This window comes from Equus quagga, chromosome 11 (assembly GCF_021613505.1).
Source record: "Equus quagga isolate Etosha38 chromosome 11, UCLA_HA_Equagga_1.0, whole genome shotgun sequence".
NCBI classification, from domain to species: domain Eukaryota; kingdom Metazoa; phylum Chordata; class Mammalia; order Perissodactyla; family Equidae; genus Equus; species Equus quagga.
In genome coordinates, this window is record NC_060277.1 from 67,588,766 (window position 1) to 67,607,019 (window position 18,254).

Consider the following 18,254-nt stretch of genomic DNA (forward strand, 5'->3'; position numbering starts at 1 on the left):
CAGGGATTTAAGATGACTGACTCAGGGTCTAAGCTGGCTACAAAGTGTGGTTATACCTGAAGCTGGCTGGCAACTGGGAAAAATAGGGTAAGAGAATTAAAGGTAAAAATAGGAGCTCAAAATACCCAGGGTACCCAATCAACACTCGAGAACAGTTCTGTCCAATAGAGATGTAATATGATCCAAAGAATGTAATTTAAAATTTTCTAATAGCCACATTTAAAAAGTAAAAAACCAAAACAAAAACATCCAAATAGAAAAACAGGTGAAATTAGTTTTTTAAAGTAACAGCTTTATTGAGATTTAATTCATGTGCCATCAAGTTCATCATTTTGAAGTGTACAGTTCAGTGGTTTTAGAATATTCACAGAACTGTGCATCCATCACCACTAGATCCAGAACATTTTTATCACCCCAAAAAGAATCCCCATACCATTAACAGTCACTCCCCATTCCGTTCCTCCTTCCCCTAACCCCTAGTGATCTCTGATCTCCTCTTAGTCTCTATGGATTTTCCTGTTCTGGACATTACATAGAAATGGAATCATACAATATGTAGCCTTTGGTGTCTGGCTTCTTTCACTTAGCATAATGTTTTCAAGGGTCAGCCATCTTGTAACATGTATCAGTACTTCCTTTTTGTGTTTTCCTTTTTTTGGTGAGTAAGATTGGCCCTGAGCTAACATCTGTGCCAGTCTTCCTCAATTTTGTATGTGAGATGCTGCCATAGCACAGCTTGATGAGAGAACTGTGGATCCAAACCCACAAACCCCAAGCAGCTGAACTTAACCACTACACCACTGGGCTGGCCCCATTACTTCCTTTTTATGGGCAAATAATATTATGTGAATATATCACATTTTGTTTTCCATTCATCAGTTGATGGACATTTGGCTTTCCTTTTCTTGACTATTACAAATAATGCTGCTGTGAACATTCGTGTATAACTTCCTGTGGAAATTAATTTTAATAATGTATTTTACCCCTGTATATTCTAGATGTTATAATTTCTACATAGGATCACCATAAAAATTATTAATGTGCTGTTTTAGATTTTTGTACTAAAATCTTTGATTCCATATTTTTTAAGATTTTCATGTATATATTTTTTTAACTTTGTTCTATTTGTACCCCAGGTTTTCTTTTCTTTTTTCTTTTTAGAAGAATTGTCCCTGAGCTAAAATCTGTTGCCAGTCTTCCCTTTTTTTCCCCCTTCCCCGAAGCCCCAGTACATAGTTGTATACCCTAGTTGTAAGTCATTCTAGTTCTTCTCTATGGGATGCCACCACAGCATGGCCTGATGAACGGTGTGTAAGTCTGTGCCCAGGATCTGAACCAGCAAACCCTGGGACACCGAAGCAGAGTGCACGAAATTAACCACTCGGCCATGGGGGCCAGCCCCCCGTGTGTATTTTATACTTAACAGCATATCTCAATTCAGACAGCCATGTTTCAGGTGTTCAATAGCCTCATGTGGCTAGTGGCTGCCATATTGGAAAGGACAACCCAAGAAATAATTCAAGGGGATTACTATGCTACGTGGGGAAAGTTCCAGTTTTCCAAAGTCAGACACATTTGCTTGCTGGCTCCTAGACAGCTGTGTATTATTGCCTTGCTCCATTTACGTTTGATTGTTCCCAGTGGAATACTCTTCTCTCCTTGGCTTCTTCAAATCTTTGCTGTCTTTTAAGATCCTGACTTACGTCCCTCTTCCTCAGTGAGTTTATTTCAGCTCACTTTTTGTTTATTTATTTAGTAAATGTTTATTGAACACCTCCATGTGCCAGCCACAGTTCTAGGTATTGGAAATGTAGCAAGGAGCAGGATACATATACTCTAGAAAGGATCAGTATTTAAATATTCAAATATTCAGAGGAAGAATTTCAGATAATGACAAGTGCTATGAGGGTAATAAATTGGCCTGATGAAGAAATCACTTCTGCTGTTGCCAAGCACTAATTATTCTTGTAATTTTTAACTCATACCTCAGTAAAGCTGATTAAAAAATAACTTACATACACTAACATTTACTATTTCTAAGTATATAGATCCATGGGTTTTCACAAATGTGTACAGTTTTGTAACAATCATAATAATTGTGTTAGGGAATGTTTTACTCCAAAAAATTCTTTCATGCTCTTTTGCTGTTAAACTCCTCCCCCCACTTCTGGGCAAGTGCTGATCTGCTTTCTGTCACTACAGTTTTGCCTTTTCTAGAATTTCGTGTAAGTGGAATCATGCTTTTTGTGTCTGGTTTCTTTCACTTAGCATGATGCTCTTGAGACTTAGCCATGTTGTGTGTGTTAGTAAGTGATTCCCCTTTTTTTGTTTTTGCTGAGTAATAGTCTCTTGTATGGATACCCCATTATTTGTCCATTTACAGTAGGCATTTGGGTATTTCCAGTTTTTGGCTGTTAGAAGTAAAGCTGCAGTGAGCATTGGTGTACAAATCTTTCGTGGAAATATGTTTTCATTTGTAGGATTGCTGGATGTGTGGTGTGTGTGTTTATAAGAAACAGGCAAACTGGTTTTCAAAGTGATTGTACTGTTTTTCATTCCTACCAGCAGCCTGACTGACACTTGGTAAATTCAAGCACAAAATAAAGATTAAATTTAACTTTCACTGATAATGAATTCTTTTTTTCTTTTTTAAGATTGGCACCTGAGCTGACAACTGTTGCCAGTCTTTTTTTATTTTTCCTGCTTTTTCTCCCCAAATCCCCCCAGTACATAGTTGTATATTTTAGTTGTGGGTCCTTCTAGTTGTGGCATGTGGGATGCTGCTTCAGCATGGCTTGACCAGCGGTGCCATGTCCACGCCCAGGATCCAAACCAGCGAAACCCTGAGCCGCTGAAGCAGAGCACGTGAACTTAACCACTTGGCCACGGGGCCAGCCCCTGATAGTGAATGGTAAGAGCCCCAAGCCAGGTCCTGAAGTGGCAAGATGTAGTTCTGCTTATGAAGGCCGGTGGAGTTATGGGCTGAAAACAGAATTCTTTTGGCCATTTCCTTAAGTAGGTCTGATATTTAAGTTTTGTTTTTTGTTTGTGGTTTTTTTTTTTTTTTGAGGAAGATTAACCCTGAGCTAACTGCTGTCAATCCTCCTCTTTTTTGCTGAGGTAGACTGGCCCTGAGCTAACATCCATGCCCATCTTCCTCTACTTTATATGTGGGACGCCTGCCACAGCATGGCGTGCCAAGCAGTGCCATGTCCAGACCCTGGATCTGAACTGGCCCCCTGGGCCGCCGAAGTGAAATGTGTGCACTTAACCACTTCATCACTGGGCCGGCCCCTAATATTTAAGTTTTGAATAGCCTTCTTTTTATAAGTAGGGAACTAAAATATTTAAATACCCAAATAGTTAGAAAATACATCTGTTAATCAGTCCAGTGATAGTCATGCTTTTTCGTCTGGCTTAGCATTATATGGTTTGATATACTATTGGGAAATAGAATGATACCAGTTTGTACAAACTGAGTAGATAACAGTCCCTTTTATCCATGCATACTTACATCAGCTGTTGAATACCAGCTTTTGACAGTTACGATAATTGGACTGAATGTAATCAGAAATTAAGGTGATCTAAAAGCTATCTGCGTGTAATGATGGTTGAACTGTGTTGTATGTCCCAACTAGTATTCAAAAACGTCCATAGTTTATTTCAACCATGTAGTTGGCTTATTTCTGAAGTTGCCCTTTTTTGGCAATTATTTGAGACTTTTTTCATGGTTCTTATTGTCAGTGTATAGTCTATACGGGAATACATGGTAGAGTATAGCTTTATAGTCTTATAGTAATTTAGGAATAGAGCCTGGAATATAATTTATATTGCATTGTTTATCTACTAAGCAGTCACTGAAATCCCTATTTTTTTCGTAGTTACTTCTCTTTTGTATTTTTGACTTCTCAAAACTTTGTTTACCTGTTTGTCTTAATTTCTAACTTTGCTTGAATACAATTTTGGGAACATTTAAAAAAGAATAGGTTATTAAAGAAGTGGTTTTTGAGCATTTTAGAAAATAAAATGATCTTATAGTTATCTCTTGGAAGACTCTCTAGAACAAGTTGAGCCAAATGAACATCTCCATTTTTTTTAGCAGAATTTTGAACCTGAAACTATTAAATTCTGAAGTATTAATAGTAGCTATCATTTGAGTGCCTCTTGTATGTGAATTGATTTTATATGATACTATCTCTAATACTTGTAGCATTTGATACTCTGCAAGATGGGTATCATTTTTATTTTAATGAAATCTTGGAAAGGTTAAACTATTTGCCCTAGTTCATATAATGAAAGCTTAAGTTTGGGTTGAAGCACCAGTTTCTCTGACTCCAAAATTCTCTTTGAATTTTAATAGGGCATTTGACTACACTGTTAGGAAATCATGGATAAAATGAAGAAATGTGATTTGATACTAAGGATGGTTGGAATGAATTTGTAACTAATAGAGCAATCTAATATATTAATATCAACCTCCACCGAGGTCTCAGGTGACGTGCCAAAGGGCTCGATTTTTTTTTTTTTTAAGATTTTATTTTTTTTCCTTTTTCTCCCCAAAGCCCTCTGGTACATAGCTGTACATTCTCCGTTGTGGGTCCTTCTAGTTGTGGCATGTGGGATGCTGCCTCAGCGTGGTTTGATGAGTAGTGCCATGTCCGCGCCCAGGATTTGAACCAACGAAGCACTGGGCCGCCTGCAGCGGAGTGCGCGAACTTAACCACTCGGCCACGGGGCCAGCCCCAAAGGGCTCGATCTTTAGTTCTAACTTAAAACTTTGTTAAAGAAAAAAAAAAAAAAGACCAAACAAACCAAAACTCTGCAACGTGGCTAAACCTGCACCAGGTATAGGTTGCAGGGAGCCTTGGCTTAATTGAAGCTCCAGTGAAAAGGATTTAAGGGCAGTGTTAGATTATGTTAATTTTACGGGCTAACAATGACAGTGTGGGGTCGTGGCCTAAAAAAGCTAAAGTAAATTTACAGTACATTATTAAGAGTATAGCCCCCAGGGCCAGCCATGTGGCTAAGTTCGTGCACTGCGCTTTGGCGCCCAGGGTTTTGCCAGTTCGAATCCCGGGTGAAGACATGGCATCGCTCATCAGGCTGCGCTGAGATGGCATCCCACATGCCACAACTAGAAGGACCCACAACTGAAAATACACAACTGTGTACCCAGGGGCTTTGGGGAGAAAAAGAAAAAATAAAATCTTAAAAAAAAAAAAAAAGTATAGTCCTTGGATATCACGTTTCTACTAGACTCTACATTAGTATTGTGTTAGGGTTAGAGTGTCCTATTTTATGTAGAATTTTGACTGACTATATGCAGGGAGAGCAACTTAGATAATGATGAATTTAGAAATTATTAAAGAGTTAGAAGATGTTTCATCTGGAGAAGAAAGGAGAGGGTAAGTGTGAGATGTCAGATATTAGAAATTTTCCTCTCTAATTCCATAGGGCAGAACTAAGATCTCTGAGAAAGCTGATTTAGGGTCATGTTCCTAAAAATAGATATTTCTAATAGATGATCAATTATCTAAGGGGGAGATGAGGATATTCTAAAATCTCCGAGTAGTGGATTGGCTGCCTGTGAGGCAGTGAACTGAGTTGCTCGATTTATGTTCATGTAGAAGCCATATGATCACCTATCTGTGATATTGTGGGAATGGATTCCTGCATGAGTTAGGAATTGGTGGCTTTCAGACTATTTTGACTTCTCTCCACAGTAAAAAACATGTTTTTATTGCAACCGAGTATAAACATCTGAGTATCTGAAATACAAATTTCATGAAATAACGTGTACTCATGTTAAATGTGTTGCTATTTCCTGTTAAATTTCATTATTTTTAAAAGGCAGATTGCTAACTGCTAAATTGATTTAACAACTAGCTAATGGGTTGAAACTCAGTTGGAAATACACTGGACTAGAATAATCTGTAAAATCCTTGCAACACCATGATTCTGTGATTGTTCCTTTTAATGTAGAAGTAAAATTTAGGCCCAGAAAATTCCCCACTGCCAACGCCTGGAGGTTATTAATCAATTTTGACCATAAGTGTCTCTAGGGAGGTTGAAAATGAGAAAATATTCCTGTGTCCTTAGATTCTTCCCTCCTCCACCTTTGCTGCCCCTGCTACCCTCTCCCCCAAATCAGGCCTTTCCATTGTTTCTTCTCCTTAATTCTGCTTTTACCTTTTCGAAGAATCTCTTAAATAGTTTTTCATTATCTCATTTTTCTCCTGAATTAAGATTTGGTGCCAGTTTGTTCTTTTACTTAATATTTTTGTTAAATTCATAATACCATTCTCAGGTAATTAACAGGGGATCAGGTAATCTTTACATAAGAAATTATTGGCTTTCTTATTTGAAATTCATCATCTTTAAAGTGTTATCTTTTATCTGAAGTACTATGACACTTAATTGCTTTAAGAGACTTACAAAAAAGAAAAGTAGAAGACAAAATAAAGTTTTTAACATTGATTCACAGAGGGAAGGCTAAGAAATTGTTTTGTGTAAACTTCTTAACCAAATGTTATTCTGTTTTAGAAATGGTTTATCTGAGTAAATGGACAAAGTAAAAAGATGCAGTTTCTTAAAGTTGCTTAAGTCAGATGTTTTGGGCATTAATATAAAGTGAAATGGGATTATGTAAAGTGTAATGACAACTTTCTGTTGTACTAAAGAATTATGATTGTCTTTAGTATTATGGAAAAAGTGATTCCCAAATGCCTTATGTATTTGCTCTAATATTGTAAAGTCATTGGTAATGTTAACCCAATTACCTGCGTGTGGACTACTGCTTGTGGTGAATATTCTCTAGATTGGTAATCCCTGCCAGCCTCACCCACTCTACTTTCTTCTCTCCCCTTCCTCTGTGAGGCATGCTAAATAACTGTGGATTTATTTAAATATTAGCCTAAACAAAGCACAATTCAGTGGGTAGATTTACTTCAAATAATCCTTTTTAGTAATTTCTGAAAGAAACTGGACATGATGAGTTTTTAGAGACTGAGAGAAGGCCATTTGTTAGCTGGAAGACCACTTTTGGAACAGAAGAGATTTGTTTTTTAGGAAATTTATCTATTTTAGCTGGTCCTGGGAAAATGTAAGTGCAGTTAAAAAAAAACGATTATTTAGTGTGTTGACATATTTTAAGACCATTGAAGTAAATATGTGCACTTTTTATGAGCAGAGAGATTGAGATGGAGCAATAAAATTATAATCATTAAAACTAAAAAAAAGAAAAATGAAGCACTTCATTACCATTTATTTTAGATCCAATCAATGTAATTTATCCTTTTAATAGCCCTTTGATTCAGAGAGGCAACCACTCTGAATATAGTTTGGCATATTCTTTCCAGTCTTCTTTTTTCTATGTATTTTTTGCATAGCTCATATTGTGTTGTATATAATTTTGTATTTTGTTCTTTTTATTTAGTGTAATTTTTCTGGCTTGATATTATTCCATTGGATGGATGTACCTATCATGGTTAATCATTTCATTTTAAAACCCAATGATACATACCTTAAGACTTCAGAGTTTCAGGAACTGTTTGGATTCTTTTGTTCCACTGGAGCTATGTGGTTTTTTCACTTGAAATAGGTGTTTTCTTGGATCTTGAACATCTTTAAACAAAAAGGTTCTGGTTGTAGTAATATTTGACTTAAACGGCTTTTTTTCCTTCTCCTATTGCTTGTGTCTCATCAAATTTAGTACAATCTTAGAGGAATGTAGTAGGGGGACACAACTTGGGGCTTAAAAATATTTTTAAGTTATTACATGTTCTCCCAGTCATAACAAAATTAGGGAGGGAGATATATCTAAGAATAATTGTCTTTCCTTCCTTCATTTGCCATATTACTCTTCTTTCTCTTTCCTTTCTTTCTGTATTGTTGCTTAATTCAGACATTTTGAGTAAATGATGTAATAAGTTTTCCCTTTGGATGTCAAGCATTAAAAGTAGCCATTGCATAACATAGTTTTCTCCTTTTTCTTATTACTCACGTGAAGGTAACAATATACAGAATGTGTGGAATGGTTAATGAAGGCTGGTGTGCTAATAGCTCTCAGCTGCTAAGTTACAGAAGGCTTCATATTGTTAAAGGTTGGTATTAACAGTAATTAATTTGTCCGTGATGCTATGAAGATACATGATAATAGGGAAGGGTATAAGCTGCAAGTCTAAGCATGGAACTGAGTCAGAATCATGAGGTTGGAAGTGTCTTCCTGTCTTTTGTGATTACATATGTAGTCACTTGATCACTCTGCTTTTTCCTTTTAATCATTAAATATATATCACTAGTTTACGTAATGACAGCTAGCATTTATCAATTTTTTTCTGTATGCCAGGCTAAGTACTTTTTGCATGAACTATTAACTAATTTTTGTGAACTCTAGTCACCATGTTAGAAAAATAATACAGCATTCTGTGTGATGAAAGCTATTTTCGTTTGGATTTGTGGTTGGTTGCTAACGCATTAGGATATGCCTGTTTGTAAACTTTCCTGCTGTCTTATGTGAGATGAATTGATTTCTTTTAGATATAGAAGTAGAGGCATTCTTGTAAAAAGCAGTTGTTTTGGCCTTTTTATGTATTGTGGAATTAGAATATGTTAGAAGTACTTCAGGTGGATTTAAAATTTTTTTTATTAAAAATGCAAATAAGAATAAGGGAGTTATTTTGTATACCCTCAAAGGGATCGTGATCCCTGGAATTGGAAACTGTCCTGAAACCCGGAGAGAGGTGGTCAGACTTGTGGTTGTGGATAGAGCCTGAACTGTGGGTCAGAGCCAGGACAGGGTTAGGAGTTGTGGAAACTCACTCAGTCTTGGCTGCAATTTGAAAGGCTACATTTTAGTTTTTATTGATTCATTAGCCTCAGTTCCTAAATATAAATATAATGTTGAAAGGTATGAGAATTGTGTGTGTGTGTGTGTTTTGGTGGAAAGTAGGAATGAGGTGGGAGTGTAGTTCTTACGGAAAAGTAAGAAGAGAGGAATCTTGCGTTTTCTTCTTTGTTGATTCCTCAGAGTCCTTTTTCTACCTTATGCAGTAGATAGTAGCTACCAGTAATATTGAAGTGTTAAGTTGAAAACTTGTTTAATTTATTTAACAATTGGAATTTGGACAATAAAAATAACAGGATAAATAAATAGCACAGAGAACAGGTTTCCTTCATGATTTCAAATGGTAAATATGAGGTAACTGAGCATTTCTCCCTTCCAGTACATTCTCCATCCCTCTTTTTCTCTAAAGGTTATTAGTCATTCACATGGCCAGATGTTGGTCTCTGTTTTGACCTAAACACCTTAGATATTTGCTTCTCAAAATGACTCCTTACCTTTAACGACGCGGAACTCAAAGCAGCAGTCATTATCTCTTTGTGCCATGGATTGCATCAATTCTGTTACTTACATAGGGAGGCTAGTCTGGTGGTGTCATGGGAATGAACAAATACTGGTTTTAGTTCTTTATTTATCAAAGGAGTTGTAGAGAACTTTGAAAAGCATATGGAAGAAATTAATGAGCCATAATTCTGTTACTCATAGATAAATCATTGGTGCATTTTTTTTCCAGTCATTTTTTCTATGTACTATAAAATCAGCTCTCAGTTAAATTGAGTAATGGTGTGGGGGAGGGGGGGCCTTCAGACATAATCTCAGATCATAGCTAAAATTGTAGGCAAAACATTATTTGGGGTGGCTTGTAGTAGGGAACTGGAAGCTCTGCTGGCCTAGGTAATTAGGCAGCAGTGTTAGTACTGATAGGTATCTGCTGGAGGGGTTAGGGTCATAGCTTCTTGGCTGGGTTGCTGTTGGAGTAAAGGAGGAGATCAGGGGTTTGGACTCCTGGATTTCCCACTGCTTGTTTGAAACAGAAGATTCTCTGGGTTTGGTCAGGATAGGCATTTATTTAATCAGCTGTAGCCAAATTATAGTGCCTCTAAAGTTAAAGAGTGTCCCAGTCCCGGCCACCCCATAGTCAACATTCATCTGAAGACTAGGTAACCTCCCAGTGATTGAGAGTTCACACAGAATGTATGGCTCTGCATCCTTTCGCTATGAAAGGGGTTTGGATTATGATTTCAGCATAGTGTTAAGGAAGCATTTTGAAATTGGAAGAGTAGTTCAAGATGGTATGGCTATCCTAATCAAGGAACCATTTTTTACTCATAATACTCAAACAGGAGCTAGCAAGATTGGCAGTGGGTTCATTTGTGGGATAAATAGCCCAAATAATCCAATATTTAACATTCCGGAAGTGGATTGACATTCTATTCTGTCAGTTATACAAAGAAACTTTAGAAGCTCTCTTAGGAAATTTGCCTTATGTGATTCTCAGTATATGTGCTGTTTATGTGATTTATTCACAATTTGAGTATTAAATCTAACAGAAGTGGTTTTTGGTTTTTTTTAGTTCGAATTTCCTAGAATATATTGGGTCTTGGGAAGAAGCATGACTACTTGTTTCATTATAGAAACGCGCAGCTAGAATACTAATTTATTCTTGTGACTTAATTTATAAATAAAAGTTATTGTTAACTAGGGTTTTTGTTTTTTTGTTTTTTTAGTTTCTCTTCAGCAACGGGTAGCAGAATTGGAAAAAATTAATGCAGAATTTTTACGTGCACAGCAGCAGCTTGAGCAAGAATTTAATCAAAAGAGAGCAAAATTTAAAGAGTTATATTTGGCTAAAGAGGGTAAGTTCGTAAGTTTTCCCCTAGTCGCCATATTAAAACTGCCTTAAAATGTCAAATCCTTGGTAGTACAACATTAATTTTGTCACTGAATAAACCTTGATTTTATTTGTACTTGCCTTGTATGCTAAAGGCCTGTTTAGAGGCTAGGGTTAAGAATGGAATTGAAAAACAGGTTGAAAAATGCGTCACTCAGATTTTTCTTTGTCTTTTGAACTTAACGATGATGTTTAACATAGTAGGCTACCTACTCCTGGGACACAAGACTTTCAGTGCTCTTAACATGCTTGAGAGACAGCTCCAGAAAAGTCAGGACTATTGGCACTCTAATAATAGCCTTAGCCATGTTATATTAAAACTGACATTTGATGGGATGTATCCAACAAACGTTCAGTTATTTATCTATATATAGTTGTTTAATATCTGCTATGAAGCAGACATTGTGCCTAGTGCTGGGTATACAGAAGGAGCAAGATTCATGTGGTTCTTTAACTCACAGAACTTTAGCTCTAGTGAGGAAAACATATTACATAATTGTGTGAGTAGTTTAAAAGAGGGAAAGTGTAAGGCAAATACACGAGAGCATATCTTGGGGACCTCGTGTGAAGGATAAGGGGAAGGGTTTATGTTTTGGCTAATGACCTAGGAACATACAGATATGGTTTCCAAAGCCCTCTAGACCAGTGGTTCTCAAAGTGTGATTGTGGCATAGCAGCATCAGCATCATTATCACCTGGGAAACTTGTTAGAAATGCAAAGTTTTGGGTCCCACTCCAGATGTGCTGAGTCAGAAACTCTGGGATTAGGGTCCAGCAGTTGATGTTTTAAGAAGCTCTCCAACTAATTCCGATGCACGCTAAATTTTGAGAACCACTGCTCTGGCCTAGACCAGTGGCTCTCAGACTTTAGTAACATGGTTTTAAAAATCACCTGGAGAACTTGTTAGAATACATATGTTGGAGTGGGGCCCGAGAATTTGCATTTCTAATAAGTTCATCGGTGATGGCAGTACTGCTAGTCCAAGGACCACAGTTTGAGACTCACTGTTGTAGATCATCCATCTTTTAAATTAACGTACTCCATAAAATATTTATATACACCCTTCACACCTTTTTAAAGTTGATGTTTAAAATTTATTTTAAATTTTAAAAGATACGAAGGATGTAAATTCTGTCATATTGTCAATACTGACAATTTAGACTTCATGCTTTTAAACATATCCAGTGGAATTAATTTTAGTTACTAAATGTCCATGATCATTTATTTAATAAAAAGTACATGAATAAGCTCTTTAGCAGAAATTTTACATTTTTTTCCTCCTTGTGTTGGGTTTTCTTTTTTAATCTCCCTCAGAATTTTATTCGAAAAAGTGGTTTTTTAAGAACACAGACTTGAGTGTGCATCAGAATTTTACTTGGAGGGTTTGTTAAAACAAAGACTGCTGGGCCCTACCCCCAGAATTTCTGATTCACTAGGTGTCTGGGCTCCTAGAATTAGCATTTCCAGCAAGTTACCAGGCGATGCTGATGTTGCTGGTTCAGGGAGCTCTGGCCTAAGGTAATATTTTGTGCTTGAAAGCCATTTAGAAAAATTTGGTCAGACTTCTCTGCAGCAAAAATATGCATGCAAATTTCTTCTGTATTGAGTTATAATTAGTTATTAAAAGTACACAATTGATCACACTGTAAATATGCATTAAAAAATAATTATTATAAATTGTAAAAATTATTGGAAATGCAGCTCTTATGAGATATATTGTCTCCTTCCCAATTAAGTCATTAACCTCTGGTAAATATTATTTACTTTTATAAAAAGATGTTTCTTTTTTTTTTAAATAGATATAAATGCTGAGAATCCTTGGTCTCATAAATAAGTAGAAGATGGAAATAGAAGTTTTTTATAGTGATTATTCCATTTTCTTAACGCTTTGTGAATTATACGTTAAATCACATAGTGCTCTAAGTTCAAAAATATTTTTATTCTATTGGCTGACAACTCACTTAGGTCTTCCCTCAGTTTTCTTGGAAGCTGACTTTGCAGTCACCTGACCTGTCAAAAGATTTGTTACCTAGTTATTAGTCATATAGTTTTTTGACTGACATTGCTATTTTAAATTGTCCCTCTAGTTTGATATCACAGAGGAGTTTTTATACAACAGGGCCGTGAACCACAGTAAAATTCAGGATGAGTGAAAAGCCTTTCTTTAGTTTAGTGGGAGAAAGGTATTAAGAAAAGGGAGGTGAGCAAGGAGAATTTTTGCACTTAACCCTCTGTTTTAGGAAAGAATATTGATGAAAGTTGAGGATCCTTTAAAACAACATGCGCCTATGAATCCCTTGGAAAATCTTTGCATACCCCCAGGGATAAATGTACCCTGCTTTGAAGACTACTGCCCTGGAATGGTGTTTTTCAGACTACAGGTTGTAACCCATTGCTGGATAGCAAAACTGAGTGGTTTGTGACTGGTAGTTAAAAAAAAAGGGAATAAAATAGAAAATAACAGAGCACATTATACTTGGTAAGGTTAAATACGAATAGTTGCATGAAATTTTTTGTTTCAGTTACATATATACAGGTATGTATAGAGTTGTGATATGAAATGTATTTCTTGTGAATTGTGGTAGAGAAGTTTGAAAGCCGCTGTTCTATAGGGTGGAAAGTTCTTAGGCCTCCCAGAGTTGAGCCCTGGCTTGGAAAGGCTTACTGACGGTAGTATGGGATGGAGTTCCATTTTCTCATGGCTTGCAGGAGGGCTGTTTCCTATTTGATTTTGTTCCATCATAGGCTGGCAAGGAGATGAGAAAGCTGGTGTTCCTGTCTAGGCATGATGGCATTCTGCAAGACACTATGAAGGTTGGGATGAATGAGATACGGTTTTTATCTTCAAGAAAGTGTAGTCTTGGGGCCGGCCCAGTGGCACAGTGGTTAAGTTTGCACACTCTGCTTCGGCAGCCTCGGGTTCGCCGGTTCAGATCCCGGGTGTGGACCTATGCACTGCTTATTAAGCCATGGTGTGGCAGATGCCCCACATATAAAGTAGAGGAAGATGGGAACGGATGTTATAGCTCAGGGCCAGGATTGGCGGTGGATGTTAGCTCAGGGCTAATCTTCCTCAAAAAAAAAAAAAAAAGAAATTAAAAAAAAAGTGTAGTCTACTGTGGTAGATAATACATTTGGCATAATATCATTGTTTGAATATATGTTAAATGTCATGAGAAATAAGTTTTCTCCAATTTTTCAATATGTTCCTGTGAATTTGTTAACATCTCCCTGTTAAAATTTGTTTTGACCTTGAATTGAGACACCACTTTATACTCTGTGCAATGGTATGTTCTTGTCAAGATGTCCTGTAATAACCTTTAAGGTATATGTATAAGGTCACGGCAGGAGTTCCCTGATGACCAGTTCAAACTCATCATGATACTGGCTAGTGACGTCCTTTTTTCCCTTTGCCTCTCACACCAATAATTCTGTAGCTTGATTATCCTCTCTACAGCTTTTTCTTTCAGTCTTTGCTTATTCAATAAATTCGTCAGTCTTGTCCAGAGTTGTTCATTTCACTTTCTGTTTTTCCTCTGTCCCCAAGTAAAGCTGTTAGGGTTTCCTTTGTTTTCTTACTTTCTTCTTTGAAATTATAAAATTGACTTTTCTGTAAAATTCTGAAGAAATGGAAACGACCAAGAACCTCTCATTTCTGAAATACATTATCAGTTGCAGTTTTATGTCTCTGATCTAAACAGCTTGTAATGTGAGTTCATTCAGAAAACATACTTGGTATGTTAAAATTGCTTTGAATACATCTAGACCCAATAAATAATCTGTATGTGTGCTGTTCTGTCTTTACTATCTGAAGTTCTTGATGAACTTAAGAGGGCCATAGAGAACAGTTGAGGTAACTTTTTACAAAATTTCAAAAGAAATAATGTGATCCTTTTTGAGAGTTTTTGGTGTCATTTCTAAAGAAAATGCATAGTGTGTAAAAGGTCAGTGTTGATTTGGTTTCTGTCTTGGCTGTTTGCCTATATCATAATAAAAAAATTTAAAGATGTTCTTTAAAGCAGCAGTTTATATTATTACATCTATTCTGAAGTATAAACCTAGTCTTTTATGATTGTCACAGAGGATAACAGCATAAGCCATGGTTTTGATGTGTTCAAGCAGTCTTTGTTTTATCTTTCAGCAACCCAGGTCAAGGTAACCCCGGAAGTCCAAACATTGATATTTTTCCCATAGGAACAGCTTTTGCTTTGGTGTTGTAATAGCTGTGTTTTCATTTATTTGGAGAATAGCTGAAATATAAGTGCAAACAGTGATGGGCAATACTAATAAAAGAGATTATTACTTTTTAACTCCTCTTACTGTCTGTTACTGCCTTAGTACCCATTCTTTTCCCAGCTCACTTCAACTGGGGTGTTATAAATATTTTTGGCAGTTTTGTTGCCTTTCTGTTAAACTTGAGAAAAGGTATTTTGCTTTTAGGAAAGTATTTGATTTAGCTTTCTCCTCTTAACCAACTTCAGTAAAGCTCGGCACTGCAGCAGTGTTTGTGTTTTGGAAATCCTCAGTCTTGGGCAATGATTAAGAGCCTGTTACATGAGTCAGCAAAGAAAAGGCCAGAGTTCTCAATTTGAATGAAAATAGTAGAAATAGAGCTCATATTAATCACCAGAAGACGGTGAAATTTTCTAGTGGTGTTTAAAAGGATTTTGTACATGGTCATAATTTATATAAAGCTCTGATGCTAACTAACCAGAGGTTCAATAGTTAAAAACTAAGTTTAGGAAGATATTTGTGGTTCAGGTGCCATAAGCTTGCACTTAGATATGGAAATAAAGCTAGAGTATGTTAAAAAAAAATTAAAAACCGTTAGAAATCTTGGAAATAGAATAAATAAATAAGGTAAATAGATGGTTTAAACTGTAGATAAGGCACAGAGATTTTAGTAAATTAGAAAATGGTATTTGAGAAATTCTCCTTCCCAGTGAGACAGAGAGAGAAATGTCAAAGAGCACTTGACATAGAGGATGAATTCAGCCTCCAGCACGTATCTAAAAAGAGTTCCAGGAGAAGAGAAGGGAGGGAATAGTAGAAAATATTTGAGGAGAAAATAACTGAGATTTTTCAAGCACTAAGAAAAAAAAAGTGAGTCCGCAACATAAATACTGAGTACCAAGCTGAGTAAATAAAAGTAAATTCATACTTTATTTGACACATCTTAATCTGTAAAACATCAAGAATGAAAAGAAAATGTTGAAAACTACCAGAGAAGAAACAGTTGTGCTCACAGGAGATACCACATAAGCAGGATAGATGGCAGGAGACAATGAAATAAGATCTTCAAAGTGCAGAGGAAAAATAATTGTGAACCTAAAATTTTATATTCAGCTAAATTGTTCAAGTGAGAGCAAAATTGATATTTCAGGCATACAAAAACTAAGAGCATTTATCACCCACATAAATCACCAGAAGAACTGGTAAAGATAACATTTGTGAGAAGAAAAGTAAACAGAGGGAACGTATAGATATAAGAAATCTGACTATAAAAAACAAAACCAAAAAACTTCCTGGTTCACTTTATTTTTTTAAACAAAGAAAGTAAAACAAACGCAATAATAACAAGTTTGGGGCTTAAGGCAAAAACAGTGAAGGGGTATAGAAGGCTATCTCATGCTGGAAGAAACAATCTTTCAAGAAAATGTGGGCCGGCCCTGTGGTGGAGTGGTTAAATTTGTGTGCTCTGCTTCAGCAGCCCAGGGTTTCATCAGTTCGGATCCTGTGTGAGGACCTGGCACTGCTTGTCAGGCTATGCTGAGGCGGTATTCCACATGCCACAACTAGAAGGACCCACAGCTAAAAAATATACAACTATATACTGTGGAGACTTGGGGAGGAAAAAAGCCAAGAAGATTGGCAACAGTTGTTAGCTCAGGTGCCAATCTTTAAAAAAAAAAAAAAAGTAATAATCATGGATGCGTATGTACATAATAAAATGGCCATGATACATCCTATAGAACAATAGGTGATAGAATTACAAGGAGAAATTGATAAATGCACACATAGGAGATGTTTAACATTATAGCAATTGCTATATCAAGCAGTAGGTAAAGACATAACAGCTTTGAATAAGCGAATATTAAAAAGCTTGATCTCCTAGGAATTCTGTACCCAAGAAAATATGCATTCCTTTTATATTCATAAAGGAACACTTAAAAGGTTGTCTGCATCTCAAAGGAAGACTCAACATATTAAAAAATTGAGCTACTCACCATGTTTTCTCACCTAATGCAGTTAGAAAGATTTTAAACAACGTAAATATATTTTTTAAAAGTTTGGAAACTAAGGGTGCTGGCCTGGTGGCACAGTGGTTAAGTTCGCACGTTCCACTTTGGTGGCCTGGGGTTCCCCGGTTTGGATCCCAGGTGCAGACATGGCACTGCTTGGCAAGCCGTGCTGTGGTAAGCATCCCACATATAAAGTAGGGGAAGATGGGCACGGATGTGAGCTCAGGGCCAGTCTTCCTCAGCAAAAAGAGGAGGATTGGCCATGGATGTTAGCTGAGGGCTAATCTTCCTCAAAAAAAAAGTTTGGGGTCTAAGAATGCATTCCTGTTGCTTATGGGTTAAAGAGGAAATTGCAATGGAGATTGCAGAATACTTAGAATACGATGAAGATAGTTGTTGGTTGCAGTTAAAAGAAAAGCATTTATTGAAATTAATTTATTAAAAGATACATGATTGAAAATAAATGATCTAAATGTTCAACTCCAGAAGCTACAAAAAGAGTGAACACAAAGAAAGTAGAAGAAAGAAAATAAAAATGGAAATTAATGGGGGCCTGGCCCATGGCCAAGTGGTTAAGTTTGCGTGTTTTGCTTTGGTGGCACAGGGTTCACTGGTTCAGATCCTGGGTGCAGACCTACACACGGCTCATCAAGCCATGCTATGGCAGCATCCCACATAGAAGAACTAGAATGACCTAGTATTAGATATACAACTGTGTACTGGGGTTTTGGGGAGGGAAAAAAGAGGAAGATTGGCAATAGATGTTAGATCAGGGCCAATCTTCCTCACCAAAAAGCATATTTAAAAAAAATAGTTAGTGAAATAGAAAGCAAAGTAACAGTTAAGAAGTTCCATAAAATCAAAAGCACATCTTTTGGAGAGAACCAATAAGAAAGAAAAAGGAGACATAATTACTCACATATTAGTGATGTAAAAGCATGAGAGCACTATGCTAAAAAATTTTGATGAAATGGATAATTTCCAGGAAATATGAATTAACAAAATTACCTCAAATAGAAAACCTGAATAAACCATAACCACAAGAGAAACTGAATCAATAGAATTTTTATTTATAAAAAATGCCACTGGGGGCTGGCCCTGTGGCCGAGTGGTTAAGTTCGCATGCTCCGCTGCAACGGCCCAGGGTTTCACCGGTTTGCATCCTGGGCACGGACATGGCATCGCTCATCAGGCCACACTGAGGCGGCATCCCACATGCCACAACTAGAAGGACCCACAACTAAAAATACACAGCTGTGTGCTGGGGGGCTTTGGGAG

The 18,254-nt window shown here is 36.7% G+C and overlaps 1 protein-coding gene across 2 annotated transcripts in view; it reads left to right on the top strand.

Moving 5' to 3' along the window:
* Positions 1-18,254, top strand: part of RABEP1 (rabaptin, RAB GTPase binding effector protein 1) — a 103,924-nt gene that overhangs the window by 24,955 nt on the left and 60,715 nt on the right. Inside the window, exon 2 of one of the 2 annotated variants that reach the window (XM_046676879.1) lies at positions 10,570-10,698. The exons of the other annotated variant lie outside the window; for it this stretch is intronic. Coding sequence (XP_046532835.1) covers positions 10,570-10,698 — 129 coding nt within the window. The remainder of the gene's footprint in view (positions 1-10,569; positions 10,699-18,254) is intronic. 2 annotated transcript variants of the gene reach the window in all.